At 36.2% G+C, this 18,580-nt stretch overlaps 1 protein-coding gene across 3 annotated transcripts in view; it reads right to left on the reverse strand.

Moving 5' to 3' along the window:
* Window positions 1-18,580, reverse strand: part of CNOT6L (CCR4-NOT transcription complex subunit 6 like) — a 115,826-nt gene that overhangs the window by 35,459 nt on the left and 61,787 nt on the right. For all 3 annotated transcript variants that reach the window (XM_024993211.2, NM_001191523.2, XM_059887509.1), the window contains 2 exons: window positions 11,974-12,063; window positions 1,847-1,915 (listed from right to left, as the gene is read on the reverse strand). In XM_024993211.2, the coding sequence (XP_024848979.1) occupies window positions 1,847-1,915; window positions 11,974-12,063 (159 nt within the window). The remainder of the gene's footprint in view (window positions 1-1,846; window positions 1,916-11,973; window positions 12,064-18,580) is intronic.

The following is an 18,580-nucleotide window of genomic DNA, read 5'->3' on the forward strand; positions in this document are numbered from 1 at the left end:
CCTTGAACTGTAAAAGGACTGTGTGCATGCTCAGTTACTAAGTCATGTCCAACTCTTTGCGACCCTATGGACTGTAGCCCACCAGGCTCCTCTGTCCGTGGGATTTTCAGGCAAGAATACTGCAGTGGGTTGCCATTCCTACTGCAGAGGATCGTCCTGACCCACGGATCAAACCCGCATCTCCTGCATTGGCAGGTGGGTTCTTTACCACTGAGGCACCAAGGAAGCCAGTAAAAAGACTACAAGTAAACTAACAAGAAAACAGTTTGTATCCCCTGCTACTCAAAAGTGTGCTCTAGGAACCAGCAGCATCAGTTATCACCTTGGAACTCAGAAATGCAAAGATTTTTGGCTTCACAAAGACTTACTGAATTGGAATCTGCAATTTAACAAAATCCTAAGGTGACTCTATGCAGAAGCACACCAGTTTGAAAATCCCTGATTTTTATCACTAATTCTCTATCCTATCTATTCATTAGAATCACATTATAGAACTTTTTTTAAAAAAAAAGTTCATCACTCCAGACTAATTTAGTATGTTAGGATTTGGGCATTAATATTTTTAAAAAGCATCCCAGGTAATTACAATGGGCAGACATGGGTGAGAATCAAATACTTAATAAATGGTAAGGAATACAAGAAATGAAGTAACGCTCAACTGAAGTTGATTCAGAGTCAGATGATAGGAAGGTATTATGAGAAACTTAGTTCAGAGGTCTCCTGGGGATCTGACTGGTGGTCATTATGTATACTGGTACCTTTTTCACCATCTAGGATTAATTCTTAAGTTTAATTACCATTATAGTTTTGGGGCTATAAATCACCCTTTTAACAACTGAACGTCCCTAAAATTAAGTATCAGCATTTGGTTACTTCATATTAAAACAGTAAAATTTTCATCTTCAAAATAAAATTAGGTATCATAAAAACTGTGACTTTAGTAACAACTTATTTTAAGCAGAATTCTGAACTATAAAATGTCTAATAAACAGTACGAAGCCCTATAAATGTCAAATTATCATTGGTCTGAACAAAAAGATAAAGGTTTATATTTTCTGCATTTACTGAAGTTCAAGAAATGCTGAATCCTGTTATTAAACTGCTCAAATCTTCACCCTATACCATTTCTATACCCCTGGCCTGGTATCGTATTCTGTTTCCAATATAGTAAATTGGTTCAGTCTAAATTATCACTCTACAAGAGTTATCAGTCTACCCACTAAAGAAAGATAAATCTAAGTAGTTCAAAATTTTTCAGAAAAAAATTCATTACTCCTCATTTTTCTTAAATCACCAAACCTTATGTGAAGATGCCATTTGGAAAGCTCTATTATAAGAAATAATTTTCAAACCAAGAGCCCTATCATGGTCAAAGACGAGATTCTTGTACATAAGCCTTAGGGTGGACTTTAACTCTGCTGCTGCTGCTGCTAAGTCACTTCAGTCGTGTCCGACTCTGTGTGACCCCATAGACGGGAACCACCAGGCTCCCCCATCCCTGGGATTCTCCAGGCAAGAACACTGGAGTGGGTTGCCATTTCCTTCTCCAATGCAGGAAAGTGAAAAGTGAAGCGCTCGCTCAGTCGTGTCCGACTCTCAGCGACCCCATGGACTGTAGCCTACCAGGCTCCTCTGTCCATAGGATTTTCCAGGCAAGAGTACTGGAGTGGGGATGCCATTGCCTTCTCCAGGACTTTAACTCTACCCATCAGTATTTCTAAACTCATCTAAACTCAGGGGAGGTAAAATGAAGGCCTAATTTGAAGGTTAATTCGATTACAAAACCCAAATGGCATTTCAAGTGTATCTGAAAAAAGTCAAGAAAGAATAAGAAAAACTATTTTACCTGATGGCAGAATTTGGTCTCGTTCTTTTAATGTAATCCATGGCCTCGGAGGAAGCTGCTCTGGATGAACTGGAAAAAAAAATTTTTTTAATGTAATTTCCTGTATTTCCAAAATCAGTATTATTTACTAATTTATAATGTCAAATCAGCTTCTGTTTTCTCTTCAGCTATAAAAGCCCATGTGCGTTTGTGTTAAGTCACTTCAGTCCTCCCAATTCTTTGTGACCCCATGGACTATAGCCCACCAGGCTCCTCTGTCCATGGGATTCTCCTCCAGGCAAGAATACTGGAGCGGGTTGCCATGCCCTCCTCCAGGGGACCTTCCCGACTCAGGGGCTGAACCATTGTCTCTTATGTCTCCTGCACTGCAGGGGGTTCTTTACCACTAGCGCCACCTGGGAAATCCATATGGTCTTAAAAACCTAGTACTGAAATACAATGAAGATTTAAAAGCTGAAGGAAGTTGATGAAGAGTTATGCAGAAAACACAAAACTAACATCTGAAAACAACACAAAGAAATTCATTAATGGCATTTATACTTACACGGTATTTATTTTAAAAAGAACCTATTTAAATCCTTAAGTAAGAGGCTTATGTCTTAATTATACACGTAAACTGTACTGACTCAGTCTTGTTCCCAGAGGGAAAATGAAAGCTACGTGAAGTTTCAACACACTGATGAACAAAATTACTCAAATATTTTTAAAACAGAAAAAAAAAATGCATGTATAATAAAAACTACTGAATTTTCTAATAGGGCTTTCTTTTCCTAATTTTATTCTTTCTTTTATAATGTTGATACAAGGTCAGAGATTAGAATGACACTGTACATATAGAAAAAAGGAAGGCACTGGTTAAACATTAATTGCTCAGATATGACTGTCAATACTAATGGAACTAAATTCTACCAAACTATCAGATGAAAGAAAATGCACTAAGTTAAGATTTAACTACCTATTTTTTCTTCTCACTTTTAAACACAATTGCAATTACAGGACAGTTTGATTCAAGTTTGCAGATTTACCCAGCGAATTAGTGGCTAAGAAACGGGGCCCATTTAAGCAGAAACACTCCATCACCACCCAGTCTCAGAAATTTTGAACAAAGTATCCAAGATCTTTAAAAAAGTGTCATTTTACTAACCATTTTAGTGTTCCAAAAGTCTAGCTAAAGGATGCCTCTTTTAGAAGCCATACTGTTCACAAAGTGAAATGAATGTTATTTTGCATAGTCCATATCTTGCCAAGAAAGTAATGAAGGTCATCATAAGATAACAAACCATCCAGCTGGTTCAACACACTGAATCCTGGAAAATAACCTTGCCTCCTGGGAGTGCTGTTCCAGAACTATGGCAACTCTCTCTAAAACAGAAGTTCATTATATAAATATAATGGAGAGTAAACAAAGAACTCCTCAGCTGCTGGGATTCTTATTAGCAAATAGTTAAAAACTCAGAAAGCATGAAAATTATCAAAATAAAAGTGATGTCAACATTCTGACACTTCCCATATCTTAATACAGCCCAATTTAACAGTGTAAGTAAAACATACACTATTCCCCCAAAATAACTGAAGAACAAAAACATAGGAAAAGATACTGTATCTCACCAGTAACAAGGAAAAACTTAAAAATGAGATAGCATGTCTTTATCTAGGTTGACAAAAAAATTTAGGTTTAATTATATCCAGGGTTGGTGAAGGTGATAAGAAATAGATATTTGCACATACAACTGGTGGGAATATACACTGGTATAGCTGGATGGACAAATGGGCATCATCTTTTAAAATTTAAAACATTCATGTCCCTGTGACCCAGCAATTCTATTTCTTGGGATCAGCCCTATCTGCTTAAAGCAGCAAACATATTAATTATGCCAATGTTTATAATATCAGAAACAATGATAAATGTTTATCCATTTCACAGAAGTCTATGCCATAGTTTAAAAGAAAAAAGATATATGCATGCTAAAGTGGAAAGGTATATGAGACATTCTGCTGGGTGAGGAAAAAGTAGAAAATATATAATAATAAAATACATTTTATTAATAATTAGATAATAATATAGTAGGATGTATTTTATTAGAAAAAACATAAAACACATATGCAAAGTAATACAATGCCAAGAAAACTTCTACTGATTTAATTTTTATATATAAATGTCTAGAAATGTCTATAAGGATACACACCAGAATTTTAATATTTCTTTCAAAGAGAATAATATATTCATGTGTGACATATATTACTTAACATTGACTTTTTTCAAAGATAATATTGCATGGCCAATGATTTGACAAAGGATCACTCAGTTTAGTCACTCAGTCATGTCCGACTCTTTGCAACACCATGGACTGCAGCATGCCAGGGTTCCCTGTCCATCACCAACTCCCAGACCTTACTCAAACTCCAAAGGATAGGACTATGTTTATATAAGCCAACCATCAAATAAAGACTGTTTAATAGCTAAATCTGTATGGTCCTAGCACAGTACCAGAATGTGGATCAAAATTGAAGACTACTCTCATCATGAACAGAAGAGACAGCATCTTTCAACATCATACCTAAAAATGTGATCTAAAACAATTATCCCATTTTTATCTTCCATACATGCCACACTAAGTGCTAGACAGTCCTGAAGCCATGAGGAATAGACCTGGAGGGGCACTGAGAGAGGGGGTAAGAAAAGTGTGATTTCCCACACCTCACAGTGATCAACAGTACTGTGCCTGGTTTCCCACAGTGAGGGTGCCAGCTGAGTCTGAAGAGCCAACAAAACCCACATGCTAAACCTAAACTGGGCAGTTGCCTGCTACTGAGGTTTTTAAAAGGTCATGAGTTTCCTAACATAGTATTAAAAAATATCCAGGGCACAAGTGAAAATCACCGGTCATACCAAAGACCAGGAAAATCACAATTTATTTGAGAAAAGACTACCAACAGACAATAACACAGAGGTATTCAGCTGTTGAAATTATCTGACAGAAATTTTAAAGCAGTCAACATAAAACTGCTTCATAATTACCAATTCTCTTGAAACAGATGAAAAAATAGAAAACCCCAGCAAAAAAGTGGAAAGTGAAAGTACCTCAGTTGTGTCAACTCTTTGCGACTCCATGGACTATACAGTCCATGGAATTCTCCAGGCTGGAATACTGCAGTGGGTAGCCTTTCTCTCCTCCAGGGGATCTTCCCAACACAGGGATCGAACCCCAGTCTCTCGCATTGCAGGAAGATTCTTTACCAGCTGAGCCACAAGGGAAGCCCACAATAGAAGTAGAAGGGCAAAATAATATGGACAACCAAACCTAAGAGTATTGAATTTGAGAACAAATCAAGAGAATTTACTCAACAAGAAGAAAACAGAAAAAAAAAAAAAAGAACAAAGCCTGAGGAACCTGTGGGTTCCTCAAAAGATCTAAGATTCATAAAATCAAAGTTCAGAAAGAGAGGAGACAGAATGTAGACTTAAAAAATATTCAAAGAGATAATGACTAAAAATTCCCAAATTTAACAAACAACATAAACCTACACATTCAAGAAGATGTACAAACTTCAAGTAAAATAAACCCAAAGAATCAGACACCAACCACATCATAATGAAACTGCTAAAAACTAAAGACAAAGAATCTCAAAAACACCAGAAAAATGACACATTACCTAAAAGGAAACAATAGGTTTCTTTCTAAAACCATGGTGCCAGAGGAACTGATATAATATTTTTTCAAGAGCTAAAAGAAAATAACTGTCAACCTCAAATTCTGTGGCCAACAGAACTTGCCTTCATAAATCAAGGAAAAATGAAGATGTTATCAAAAGAAAACGAAAAGACTTCGTTGCTAGCAGACTGCCCCTTAAAGAATGGCTAAAGGAAGCTCTTAAGACAGAAAGAAAATGTTAACAGCAGAAAAAATAGAACATCAAAACGGAAAGAACAAGGAATGCGTGAAAGGATAAATGTAGTGGATTAACCTTCTTTGCATGAGCTTCTTATATTGTATCTGATAGCTGAAGCAAAAATTGTAACATCTATGTGGTTCTCAGTGTAAGTAGAGGACATACTAGAGACAGTTATATTTTAAAAGTGGAGAAGGCAAAGGGACACAGATGGAAGTAGGGCATCAATAATTGGCTTAAAATGAGAAGGCACTATTATCAATAGACTGTTCTAAGTATGCATATTGTGATATCTAAAAAGTCATCATTAAGAAAACTATACAAGACAGGTACTCTAAAACAGCATAAATAAAACAAGATGGTATCCTAAAAAATGTTTAAATAGCCCATAAGAAACCAACAAATGATAAATAAAGGAGAAATAAAGGAAACAGACTACAAATAATAAAATGGCTGATTTCAAGTTTTACATATCAATTCTTACTTTAAATGTAAACAGTCTAATAAATACACAAATTAAATGAGGGGATATGTTCTCCTGGTATCTCTACTTTTCTTGAAGAGATCTCTAGTCTTTCCCATTCTGTTGTTTTCCTCTACTTCTTTGCATTGATTGCTGAGGAAGGCTTTTATCTCTCCTTGGTATTCTCTGAAACTCTTTGCTGGACACAGAACAACAGACTGGTTCCAAATAGGAAGAGGACTACATTAAGGCTGTATATTGTCACCTTGTTTATTTAAATTATATGCAGAGTACATCATGAGAAACACTGGGCTGGAAGAAGCACAAGCTGGAATCAAGATTGCTGGGAGAAATATCAATAACCTCAGATATGCAGATAACACCACCCTTATGGCAGAAAGTAAAGAGGAACTAAAATGCCTCTTGATGAAAGTGAAAGAGGAGAACGAAAAAGTTGGCTTAAAGCTCAACATTCAGAAAACGAAGATCATGGCATCTGGTCCCATCACTTCATGGGAAATATATGAGGAAACAGTGGAAACAGTGTCAGATTTTTTGGGGCTCCAAAATCACTGCAGATGGTAATTGCAGCCATGAAATTAAAAGACGCTTACTCCTTGGAAGGAAAGTATGACCAACCTAGACAGCATAGTAAAAAACAGAGACTGAAGGCAGGAGGAGAAGGGGATGACAGAGGATGAGATGGTTGGATGGCATCACTGACTCAATGGAGATGAGTCTAAGTAGACTCCAGGAGTTGGTGATGGACAGGGAGGCCTGGCATGCCATGGTCCATGTAGTCGCAAAGATTTGGACATGACTGAGCGACTGAACTGAACTGAAAATGAACATTGTTCCTAAACCAAAAGAGGAGATTGCACAGAAGAAAAAGATATCCTAAAAGAAACTGAAGAAACAAAACTTATGGTCAGGGGTAGGGGGAGGCTGCAAAAAATAAATGCAAATAAAAATAAAATCAAGGAAAATTGGAAGTGGTCTAACAGGAGATGGCAAGAGTGAACGTCGACAATTTAGGACTCAGCAAACTAAAATGGACTGGAATGGATGACCATTATTATCTACTACTATGGGCAAAAATCCCTTAGAAGAAATGCAGTAGCCATCATAGTCAACAGGAGTCCGAAAAGGAGTACTTGGATGCAATCTCAAAAATGACAGAATGATCTTTGTTCGTTTCCAAGGCAAACCATTCAGTATCACGGTAGTCCAAGTCTATGCCCCGACCAGTAATGTTGAAGAAGCTGAAGTTGAATGGTTCTACGAAAATCTACAAGCCCCTCGAGAACTAACACCCAAAAGAGATATCCCGTTCATTATAGGGGACTGGAATACAAAAGTAGGAAGTCAAGAAACACCTGGAGTAACAGGCAGATTTGGCCCTGGAGTACAGAATGAAGCAGGGCAAAGGCTAATAGAGTTTTGCCAAAAGAACTCACTAGTCATAGCAAACACCCTCTTCCAACAATACGAGAGAAGACTTTACACATGGACATCACCAGATGGTCAATACCAAAATCAGACTGATTATATTCTTTACAGTCAAAGATGGAGAAGCTCTATACAGACAGCAAAAATAAGACCAGGAGCTGACTGTGGCTCACTCCATGAATTCCTTATTGACAAATTCCAACTTAAATTGAAGAAAGTAGGGAAAACCACTAGACCATTCACGTATGACCTAAATCAAATCCCTTACAATTATACAGCAGAAGTGAGAAACAGATTCAAGGGATTAGATCTGATAGAAAGAGTGCCTGATGAACTATGGACGGAGGTTCATGACATTGTACAGGAGACAGGGATCAAGACCATCCCCAAGAAAGAGAAATGCAAAAAAGCAAAGTGGTTGTCTGAAAAAGCCTTACAAACAGCTGTGAAATGAAGAGAAGCCAAAAGCAAAGGAAAAAAGGAAAGATATATCCATTTGAATGCAGAGTTACAAAGAATAGCAAGGAGAGATAAGAAAGCCTTCCTCAGCAATCAATGCAAAGAAACAGAGGAAAACAACAGAATGGGAAAGACTAGAGATCTCTTCAAGAAAATTAGAGATACCAAGGGAACATTTCATGCAAAGATGGGCTCGATAAAGGACAGAAATGGTATGGACCTAACAGAAGCAGAAGATATTAAGAAGAGGTGGCAAGAATACACAGAACAACTGTACAAAAAGGATCTTCACAACCCAGATAACCACGATGATGATCACTCACCTAGAGACAGATATCCAGGAATGTGAAGTCAAGTGGACCTTAGGAAGTATCACTATGAACAAAGCTAGTGGAGGTGATGGAATTCCAGTTGAGCTATTTCAAATCCTGAAAGATGATGCTGTGAAAGTGCTGCACTCAATCTGTCAGCAAACTTGGAAAACTCAGCAGTGCCCAGAGGACTCGAAAAGGTCAGTTTTCATTCCAATCCCTAAGAAAGGCAATGCCAAAGAAGGCTCAAACTACCGCACAATTGCACTCATCTCACACGCTAGTAAAGTAATGCTCAAAATTCTCCAAGCCAGGCTTCAACAGTACGTGAACTGTGAACTTCCAGATGTTCAAGCTGGTTTTAGAAGAGGCAGAGGAACCAGTGATCAAATTGCCAACATCTGCTGGATTACTGAAAAAGCAAGAGAGTTCCAGAAAAACATCTATTTCTGCTTTCTTGACTATGCCAAAGCCTTTGACTGTGTGGATCACAATAAACTGTGGAAAATTCTGAAAGAGATGGGAATACCAGACCACCTGACCTGCCTCTTGAGAAATCTGTATGCAGGTCAGGAAGCAACAGTTAGAACTGGACATGGAACAACAGACTGGTTCCAAGTCAGGAAAGGAGTACATCAAGGCTGTATATTGTCACCCTGCTTATTTAACTTATATGCAAAGTACATCATGAGAAACACTGAGCTGGATGAAGCACAAGCAGTATCAAGATTGCCAGAAGAAATATCAATAACCTCAGATACGCAGATAATACCACCCTTATGGCAGAAAGCGAAGAAGAATTAAAGCACCTCTTGGTGAAAGTGAAAGAGGAGAGTGACAAAGTTGGCTTAAAACTCAACATTCAGAAAACTAAGATCATGGCATCTGGGCCCATCACATTATGCCAATAGATGAAGAAACAGTGACAGACTTTATTTTGGGGGGCTCCAAAATCACCGCAGATGGTGATTGCAGCCATGAAATTAAAAGATGCTTACTCACTGGAAGAAAAGTTATGACCAACCTAGACAGCATATTAAAAAGCAGAGATATTACCTTGCCAACAAAGGTCTGTCTAGTCAAAGCTATGGTTTTTCCAGTAATCATGTATGGATGTGAGAGTTGGACTATAAAGAAAGCTGAGTGCCAAAGAATTGATGCTTTTGAACTGTGGTGTTGGAGAAGACTCTTGAGAGTCCCCTGGACAGCAAGGAGATCCAACCAATCCATCCTAAAGGAGATCAGTCCTGGGTGTCATTGGAAGGACTGATGTTGAAGCTGAAACTCCAATACTTTTGCCATCTGATGTGAAGAGCTGACTCATTTGAAAAGACCCCAATGCTGGGAAAGACTGAGGGCAGGAGGAGAAGGGGACAACAAAGGATGAGATGGTTGGATGGCATCACTGACTCAATGGACATGAGTTTGAGTAAACTCGGAGTTGGTGATGGACAAGGAGGCCTGGCTTGCTGCTGTCCCTGGGGTCTCAGAGTCAGACACAACTGAGTGATTGAACTGAAAAGTTTAAAAAAAACAAAAAAGAAGAAGAAAATGTAGTATTGTAAATACACTGATTCTTTGCAAAGCAAACTACAGTAGATTCTTGAATAAAAACAGGGATAGTGACCCTGATCCCTGCACAGTCAACACCTTCACATATAACCTTACAGCCCTTTGTATCCTCTGTTCCACATCACAGATTCAACCAATTTTAGATCCTATAGTACTATTCATTGAAAAGAAATCTGCATCTAAGTGGACCTGTGCAGTTCAAACCTGTGTTGCTGAGCAGTCTACTGCATCCCCAATAAAATCCCTACACTTTCACTTGGGGGAGTGGAGAAATTCGAAAGGCTGTTTCTAGCAATTTTAATGAAACTATAAGGCAAAATAAGCATGGGGCCAAAATAAGCCAAGACTTTATGATCAAATCAAGAGGGAAGATTTACTCTACTGCATCTCAAAACATTTTATAAAGCTACTGTAAATAACAACTTTATATTGCCATAAAGACTAACAGAAGGTAACAAAAAGCAGAGGTTCTAGAAATAAATCCATACAAACATTTATGGTTCATGACAAAAGGGCACAAAAAATAGTAATGAAAGGACAGCCTTTTCAATAAATGGCTATGGGTTAATTTAATTTACAAATGGAAAAGTTATAAAAATTGAATCCCGTGTTACACAAACATCAGTTCCAAGAAGATGATAGCTCTAAATGTTACAAGTGAAAAACAGAGCTTTTAGATAATAACACAGAATACATCCATGAGCTTGAGGTAGGGAAAAATTCTTAAAGAGAACACAAAAGCAGTATCATACTAAAAAGATCAATAAAGCAGAGTATGTTAAACTTTTGCTGTTCATCAACAGACAGATTAAGAGAGTGAAAACCAATAACAGCATGGGAAAAGATATTTACAACATGCATAGCAACAAACAGCTTATATCTAAAACACAAGAAAAACTCTTTAAAAATCACACACACACACACACACACACACACCACATATTCCATATGGCTGGGTCAACAGGCTATATTCATACAGACAAGACAAATACTATTTCAAAACAAGAAGAAAATAACAAACACATGATTTGTATACAACTTAAATGACCACATATTCTAAATACTAAAAGGACTTCTTTAATAAATCTGATGTCTCTCTCCATCAATCAACTTTGTCTTTTTAGCCAAAAAAATTTTAAATAACATTAATTTGATTTCCCCTTATTGTAAATCTTACTATTTAAAAAAATTTTTCATATGTAGATGGGTGTCTTCTATGTCAGAATTAAAAAGCATACTGCAAAAATATTGTGATGACGGCCTCTATGCTTGAATCTAGATTTCTCTAGCATTGTTTCAGGATTCTGTATTTTAGAAAGGCATTATTCCAGGAAAAATATTTGAATTTAGCAGCATCTCCATTATTTTACCTGTATTTTGAGTGTTTAAGCAAAAAAAAAAAAAAAAATTCAGTCAAAATACTTAAAAGCTTTCTTATATTAAAAATTTTCATTTGGAATACAACTATATTAATCACATAAATATGATGTGCTTAATTAAAATCTTGCTGGCGTAATTTCCACAAAGGTGAGTGAATCAAACAAATCATTTCATTCATGAAAAATGTGTACCACGTGTGGGTTCCAAGTAATCTGCATCCAATTCAAACAACTGATAACTAGGTATCTTTGTGGTTAAGAGCAAGACCATCTTGGGTTCACAGCTCTGACATTTGTCAGCCACATATTTAAGTTAATTACTTTATTCTCTCAATCTCAGAATGCCAGTAAAAGTTCCTATCTCCTAGACTCCTTAAAAGATTTGACAAGATAATGTAACTAATGCTCCTAATATATTGCTTGGTAAATATAAAGCACTGACTGTGTGCAAAAAAAGAATGTCCCACTACCATGGGATATACTAATGCCAGAACTTCCATCCTATAAGCAGTTTTAAAAACTGATCAGATGCTTTTAAGCAACATGGGATACTTAGCTAACAGTAATATCTGTTGAGTTTACTGCTTTGTAATTAACATTTACCTGCAAGATTGTCAAGCATGAAGTTCAGTAGCTTTCGGGTTCCATCTGGGTCCTGGTATAAATTGAGAATATCCTGTGATAAAGGATTGCCTAAAGAACAGAAAAATAAAATATATTAAGAGTTACAATTGGAAGACAAAACAACAAACGATAAAACAAAATACTAATTTTCTAAAGTGACTTTTACTGTACTCAGTCTGTTACATAAATTGAAAGACATCATATGGATTAAATACTCTGGTGAGACAGTCATAAAGAAAAACTTCAAAAGATCTATTTCTTTCAGATGTCACTGTTTATACTGCCTATCTATAATTTGGGTGTGTCAAAATCACATATATACATACATACACACACAAATATACATATTAATCTTGGTCAATTCTGAAGTAATATCACAAAGTAACCCCATAGGTTCCACATATATCTTTGAAGACAATATTCTAAATGAAAGAAAAACAGCCTTTGTGTGAGAAAGAATGAATGATATTATTAAAAAGGAGGGTCTTCCTAGTTAGAATATTACACATGGAGAAAAGGAAGATCCTTCAAGTGAAAAGAAAACTTATCATTACCAAGATGAGTTAGTGAAATATAGAAGGAAATAAGTATTTTTTAAATGACATTGATCAGGGATATCTGAATACTAAAAACAAAACAAGCTACTGTTAACAGCCTAAATGTTTTCTTAAGAAATAAAGACAGTATTTGTTAAGACAAGCATGCAAAAATAGTAAACAGATTTGAAAAAACAAAAAGTGTAGAACTTCCAGAAATGAAAGTTCCAACTATTAAACAAAATCTTCAATACAACACACACCAACACAAATATCTAAAATTAAATGACACTGACCAATGCAGTGGTTAGAAAGAACATGGAGAACCTGGAACTCTCAGAAGTTGCAGGATGCTGGTGGAAGTGTAAAATAATACGACCATGGTGAAAACCTGGTGAGCGGTTTCCAATTGACTTGAAAGTGGAAAAGGAAACTTCCTGGGTTGATGGAGATGTTCTACATCTTGAGCTAGGTAGTGGTTTCACAGATGTGTGTTTTTGTCAAAATTAGCCAAGCAGCATCTTTAAGTATTTAGGTATTTTACTATATGCAATTGGGCTTCCCTGGTGGCTCGGTGCTAAAGAATTCACCTGCAATGCAGGAGATGCAAGTTCAATCCCTAGGTTGGGAAGATCCCCTGGAGGAGGATATAGCTACCCACTCCAGTATTCTTGCCTGGAGTATCCCATGGACAGAAGAGCCTGGCTGGCTATGGTCTACAGGGTCGCAGAGTTGGACACAGCTGAAGCAACTGAGTGTGCACGCAAGCACGCACTGTATGTAATCATAACTAATAAAGTACTGGGGGGTGGGGACCATGAATGAGGGACTTTCCTGGGAATCCAGTAGTTAAGAATCCACACTTCCAATGCAGGGGCGCAGGTTAGATCCCTGCCTGGGGAACTAAGATCCCACATGCTGTGTGGCGCTGCTCAAGTATGTTAGTTGCTCAGTCATGTCCAACTCTTTGCGACCCCAGGGACTGTGGCATGCCAGGATGCTCTGCCCATGGAATTCTCCAGGCAATAACACTGGAGTGGGTTGTCATTTCCTTCTCCAGGGGATCTTTCCAATCCAGGGATTGAACCCAGGTCTCCTGCACTGCAGGCTGGTTCTTTACCATCTGAGCCACCAAGGAAGCCCAAAAAACAACACAAACAAAATGAAACAAAACAAGAAACCATGAATGAGTTAGGTAGCAGATTACACCAGCTGAAAATAAAACAAATGAACAGGAAAACTATATCCAAAGAAATTACCCAGAATGCACCACTGGGCAGCAAAAAGATGTAAAGCACGAGACAATAAAAATATGGGACTTAGAACAAGAAATCTTAATGTATGATAAATTGGAGCTCTAGAGAGATCAGTACTTTGTTTTCTGCTCCAATATATAAAGAGATTGGAAGTTGATTCTTGCCAAGAGTTAAGAGACTTCTTCCTGGAGGAGAGGGTGGAAGTTATCATTGGTAAATGTCTTAAATTTGTTGGTGCCCAAGATCAAGGAAACACCTGGAGCAAACAGCAGACTAACCAAAAGGTTTAAAAGAAAATGCTTGGAAATGAGATGTAAATATGGTCTCTGAAAAGCTCTGACATATTCCTGGGATTCCAGAGGTAATATGTATATGGAGACCTATGCACATGTTTAGGAAAAAACCTAAAAACAGCCTAAGCTCTCACCTCTGTCTGTCGTTGAGGTTATGCAATGAAAGAAGTGAAGGACAAAGCAGAATTACAAACTTCCTGGCTGATTACTGATTGTTTGCCCCCAAACACACACTCAGCCACTTGGCCAAGAGTGGGAGACTTACTGGTTACAGGCATTTATCAAAATCTTAACTGACCATAAACTGAATAAAGACTTCGATGGTCACATATGATAAAGCCTACAAAATTAGTTCTGAGAAATCACTAAAGCAACAAACAACATACACAACAAGCAGCAACAACAGACAACCCCAGGAAGGGGAGACAGTCTAATTTCAAAGTTGCCACATTATTTTAAAAGCCCAATTCTTAACCAAAAACTTAAGAAACACACAAAGAAACAAGAGAGTATGTCCCAAACACAGAGAAGAAATCCATCAATAAAAACTGTCCCTAAAAACAATAAAAACTGTACCCAAGGATTTACTAGAAAAAACTTTGAAATCTACTATTTTAATATGCTTAAAGAGCTGAAGAAAACCATGCCTAAAGAATTAAAGTATGAGAATGACATCTCACCAAATAAAGAATATCAAAAAATAAACAGAAATTATAAAAGGAACAAAATAGAAATTATAAAATTTTTTTAAAAATCACTAGAAGGGCTCAAGAGCAGAGGGTAGAAGAAAAGATGTGTGACCTTGAAGAGAAGTTATTTAAAATTACACAGTCTGAGGAAAAGAAAGAAAAAAGAATGAAGAAAAATTAACAGAGCTCAGAGATCTATCAGACAACAAATATACCAACTTATACATAATGAGAGTCCCAGAAGAGAAGGAGAGAAAAGAACAGGAAAAAAACTTAAAGAAATAATGGTCAAAAGCATCCCAAATTTAATGAAAAACATTAACAGAAGAAGCCAAATAAATTCCAAGTAAAATAAAATGTAAGAGAGACCCTGGACAAATTGTAATAAAACTGTGCAAAGTCAAAGAATCTAAGATAGACATGACACATGGTGCACCGAGCCTCAAAATAAGATTAACAGCTGATTTCTCATCAGAAACCACAGAAGCCAAAAGGCAGTAGAATAACACATTCCAAGTACTAAAGGAAAAATAAAAAGAACTTTCAACCTAGGAATTCTATATCCAGCAAAAATATCCTTCAAAAATAATGGGGATAGCAAGATATTCCCAAACAAACAAAACCTGAGTTTCTCACTAGCATGCTAACCCCTCAGGAAATACTGAACAGATTCTATTAGCTGAACTGAAAGAAAACAGAATAGTAACTTGAATCCACATGAAAACTCAAGAGTACCAGTAAAGGTAGTCCACACAGTAACATATAAAAGACAGTGTACATTTAATTTTCTAACTTTTTCCCTCCTATCTGAGAGATAACTGCACACAGCAATAATCAGAAATCTATGTTGACAGGCACACAAGGTAAAAAGATGATATTTGTAATGACAGCAGCATAAAAGAGAAGTGAATGGAGATACAGATGCAAAGTTCTTTTATATTACTGAAATTAAACTGCTACTAGTCCAAATTAAATTACTGTAAACTAAGATGTTAACTGTAATCTTTAAGGTAATCACTAAGAAAATAACTCAAAATAATACAGCAAAAGAAACAAGGGAATTAAATTGGTACACTGGAAAATATCCATCTAGCACAAAAGAAGGCATTAATTGAGAGACAGTGGAACAAAAAGAACATAACACATACAGAAAACAAATAGCAAAATAACTGACATGAATCCCACTTCATCAGCAAACACATTAGATGTAAGTGAATTAAACTCAGATTAAAAAGCAGAGAACTGCAGAATGACTAATAAAACAAGACTTATACGCTATCTTAAAAAGGCACACTATAAAGACAAAAATAGACTGAAAGTAATCTTTTACAGAAAGAGATACACCCTACAAACAGTAACCAAAAGAACAGAAGTGGCTACATTGAGATAAGGATAACCTCAATGTCTTGTATTAATGAAAAACTGAATTACTAGTTAAGAACTTTTCAACAAAAAAAATTTCAGGCCCATATATTTTTACTGGAAGATTCATCCCATAAGGTAAGAAAGCAATAATATAAATGGAAACTATTCAAGATGTCTGAGTAACACTTTTCAATTCAATTTACAAAGTCAGCAGTATCCTGGTATCAAGCCAGACAAAAGCACTGCAAAAATTATACTACAGAATGTCTTATTATCATAAATGTATAAATCTTCAACAAAACACTAGCAATACAGTTATTTCAGCAATATATTAAAAACAGAACACATTATGGTCAAGTGGTATTTAAAATGGGACAAGAAGGTGAGTTCTATCTATTGACAGAAGGCTGATTATTACTGAAAAAACACCAATATAATTTAGCAAATAAAGTAAAGAAGAAAAGTCATGCTCATCTCAACAGTTGCAGAGAAAGTATTTGACTAATTCAACTTGTACTAACGACAAAAATCCTCAGCAAAAGTGAAGTAATAGGAAAGTGAAAAGTGAAAGTCATGTCTGGCTCTTTGTCCCCACCATGGACTCTATACAGTCCATGGAATTCTCCAGGCCAGAATACTGGAGTAAGTAGCCTATCCTTTCTCCAGAGGATCTTTCCAACCCAGGGATGAAACCCAGGCCTCCTGCACTGCAGGCGGATTCTTTACCAGTTGAGCCACAAGGAAAGCCCAAAGTAACAGAAGGGAAATTTATTTAACTTGAAAAAGCATCTACCAGAAAACTTGCAGCTATTAATAATATAATTCACAATGAAAGACTGAGCACTTTTTCTCCATAAAATTGAGAATGGAGCAAGGATGTGCAGTGTCACCATTTCTATTTAATATTGTCCTTGGCAGTGTGATAAAGCAAAAAAAAAAAAAAAAAGCACACAGAAAGAAATGAAAAGATCTGTATTCACAGATTAAAAGGTTGTAAAAGTTCCTAGAAGTAATAAGTTTACAAATGTTTCAAGGGACAAGGTCAATATACATTTAAATAAACTGCATTATAATTCTATAAAATATCAGTGAATAATTGGACATTTAAAAGGCAACATCATTTACAATAACATCAAATAACCAGCAAATCCAGCAAAAATATATAAATCTAGCAAAATATTTGCAAGATCTGCATGCTGAAAACTACAAAACATTGAAGGAATTAAAAAAAACGTGCATAAATGAAGAGGTACACAGTATTCATAGATTGGAAGAGTCAATATTAAGTGTCAAGATTATGATATTTATTCTTCCTCCAAACTGATCTACATATTCAATACAATTCCAATTAAAATTCCAGCAGGATATTTTGCAAAAATTATAAGCTGATTCTAAAACTTATATGGAAGTGCAAAGCATTTAGATGTGTCAATGCAATTTTGAAAAATAACTACAGAGTTGGAGAACTCATACTATATAATCTCAGAGCTTATCATAAAGCTACAGTAATCAAACATTTTGGTATTGGCACAGATCAGTGGATAAGATAATATATCTAACAGTAGACCCACATATCTTTGGGTCAAATAATAACTTTGTCAAAGTTGCAAGAAAACTCATGTAGAAAGTATAATCTTTTCAATAAACAGCTGGAATGACTGGGTGTGCATACACAAATGAATAGACTTTGCACCATATACACAAAAATTAACTCAAAACAGACCACAGACCTATATGTAAAACCTAACTATAAAATTTCTAAAAGAAAATCTTCATGTACTTGAATAAGGCAAATAATACATCTTAGGTATGACACCAAAGACAAACCATAGACAAAAACAAGTGATAAATGGGACTGCAATGAAATGGAAAATTGCTTTTTAAAAGTTTCTAATCAAGAAAATAAACATACAAGCCAGGAAACATCTGTAAAACATACTTTTAAAAGGAACTTGAATCTAGAACATTTCATGAACTCTCAAAATCTCAGTAATTAAAAAATATCAATTATGCAAAAGTTGCCATAATTTCTCATCAGAGAAATGACAAATTTAAACCACAATGAGATATTACTATAGCGTACTAGGATGAAAAAAAATAGAACATACTGATAATACCAAAAAGTGCTGACAAGAAGGCACGGCCAAATAAAATCCTCTCATATATTTGGCAGGAATACAAAATGAAAAATCCACTATGCTCCGTTATCAGCCAGATAAACAGTCTGGCAGTTTCTTATGAGGTTTAACATACATTTACCATACCACCTGTCAGTTCCAGTCCTATCTATTTACCCAAGGAAAAGAGAAACTTACTTCACACAAAAATCTATACAAATGTTTAGAATCCCTAATCAACCATAACTGGAAACAACCCACATGTCCTTCAACTTTGAACAGATTAAATTTAGTAGTATGTCCACACAGTCAGAAACTACTCAGCAATAG

The sequence above is a fragment of the Bos taurus genome, chromosome 6, assembly GCF_002263795.3.
Source record: "Bos taurus isolate L1 Dominette 01449 registration number 42190680 breed Hereford chromosome 6, ARS-UCD2.0, whole genome shotgun sequence".
NCBI lineage: Eukaryota > Metazoa > Chordata > Mammalia > Artiodactyla > Bovidae > Bos > Bos taurus.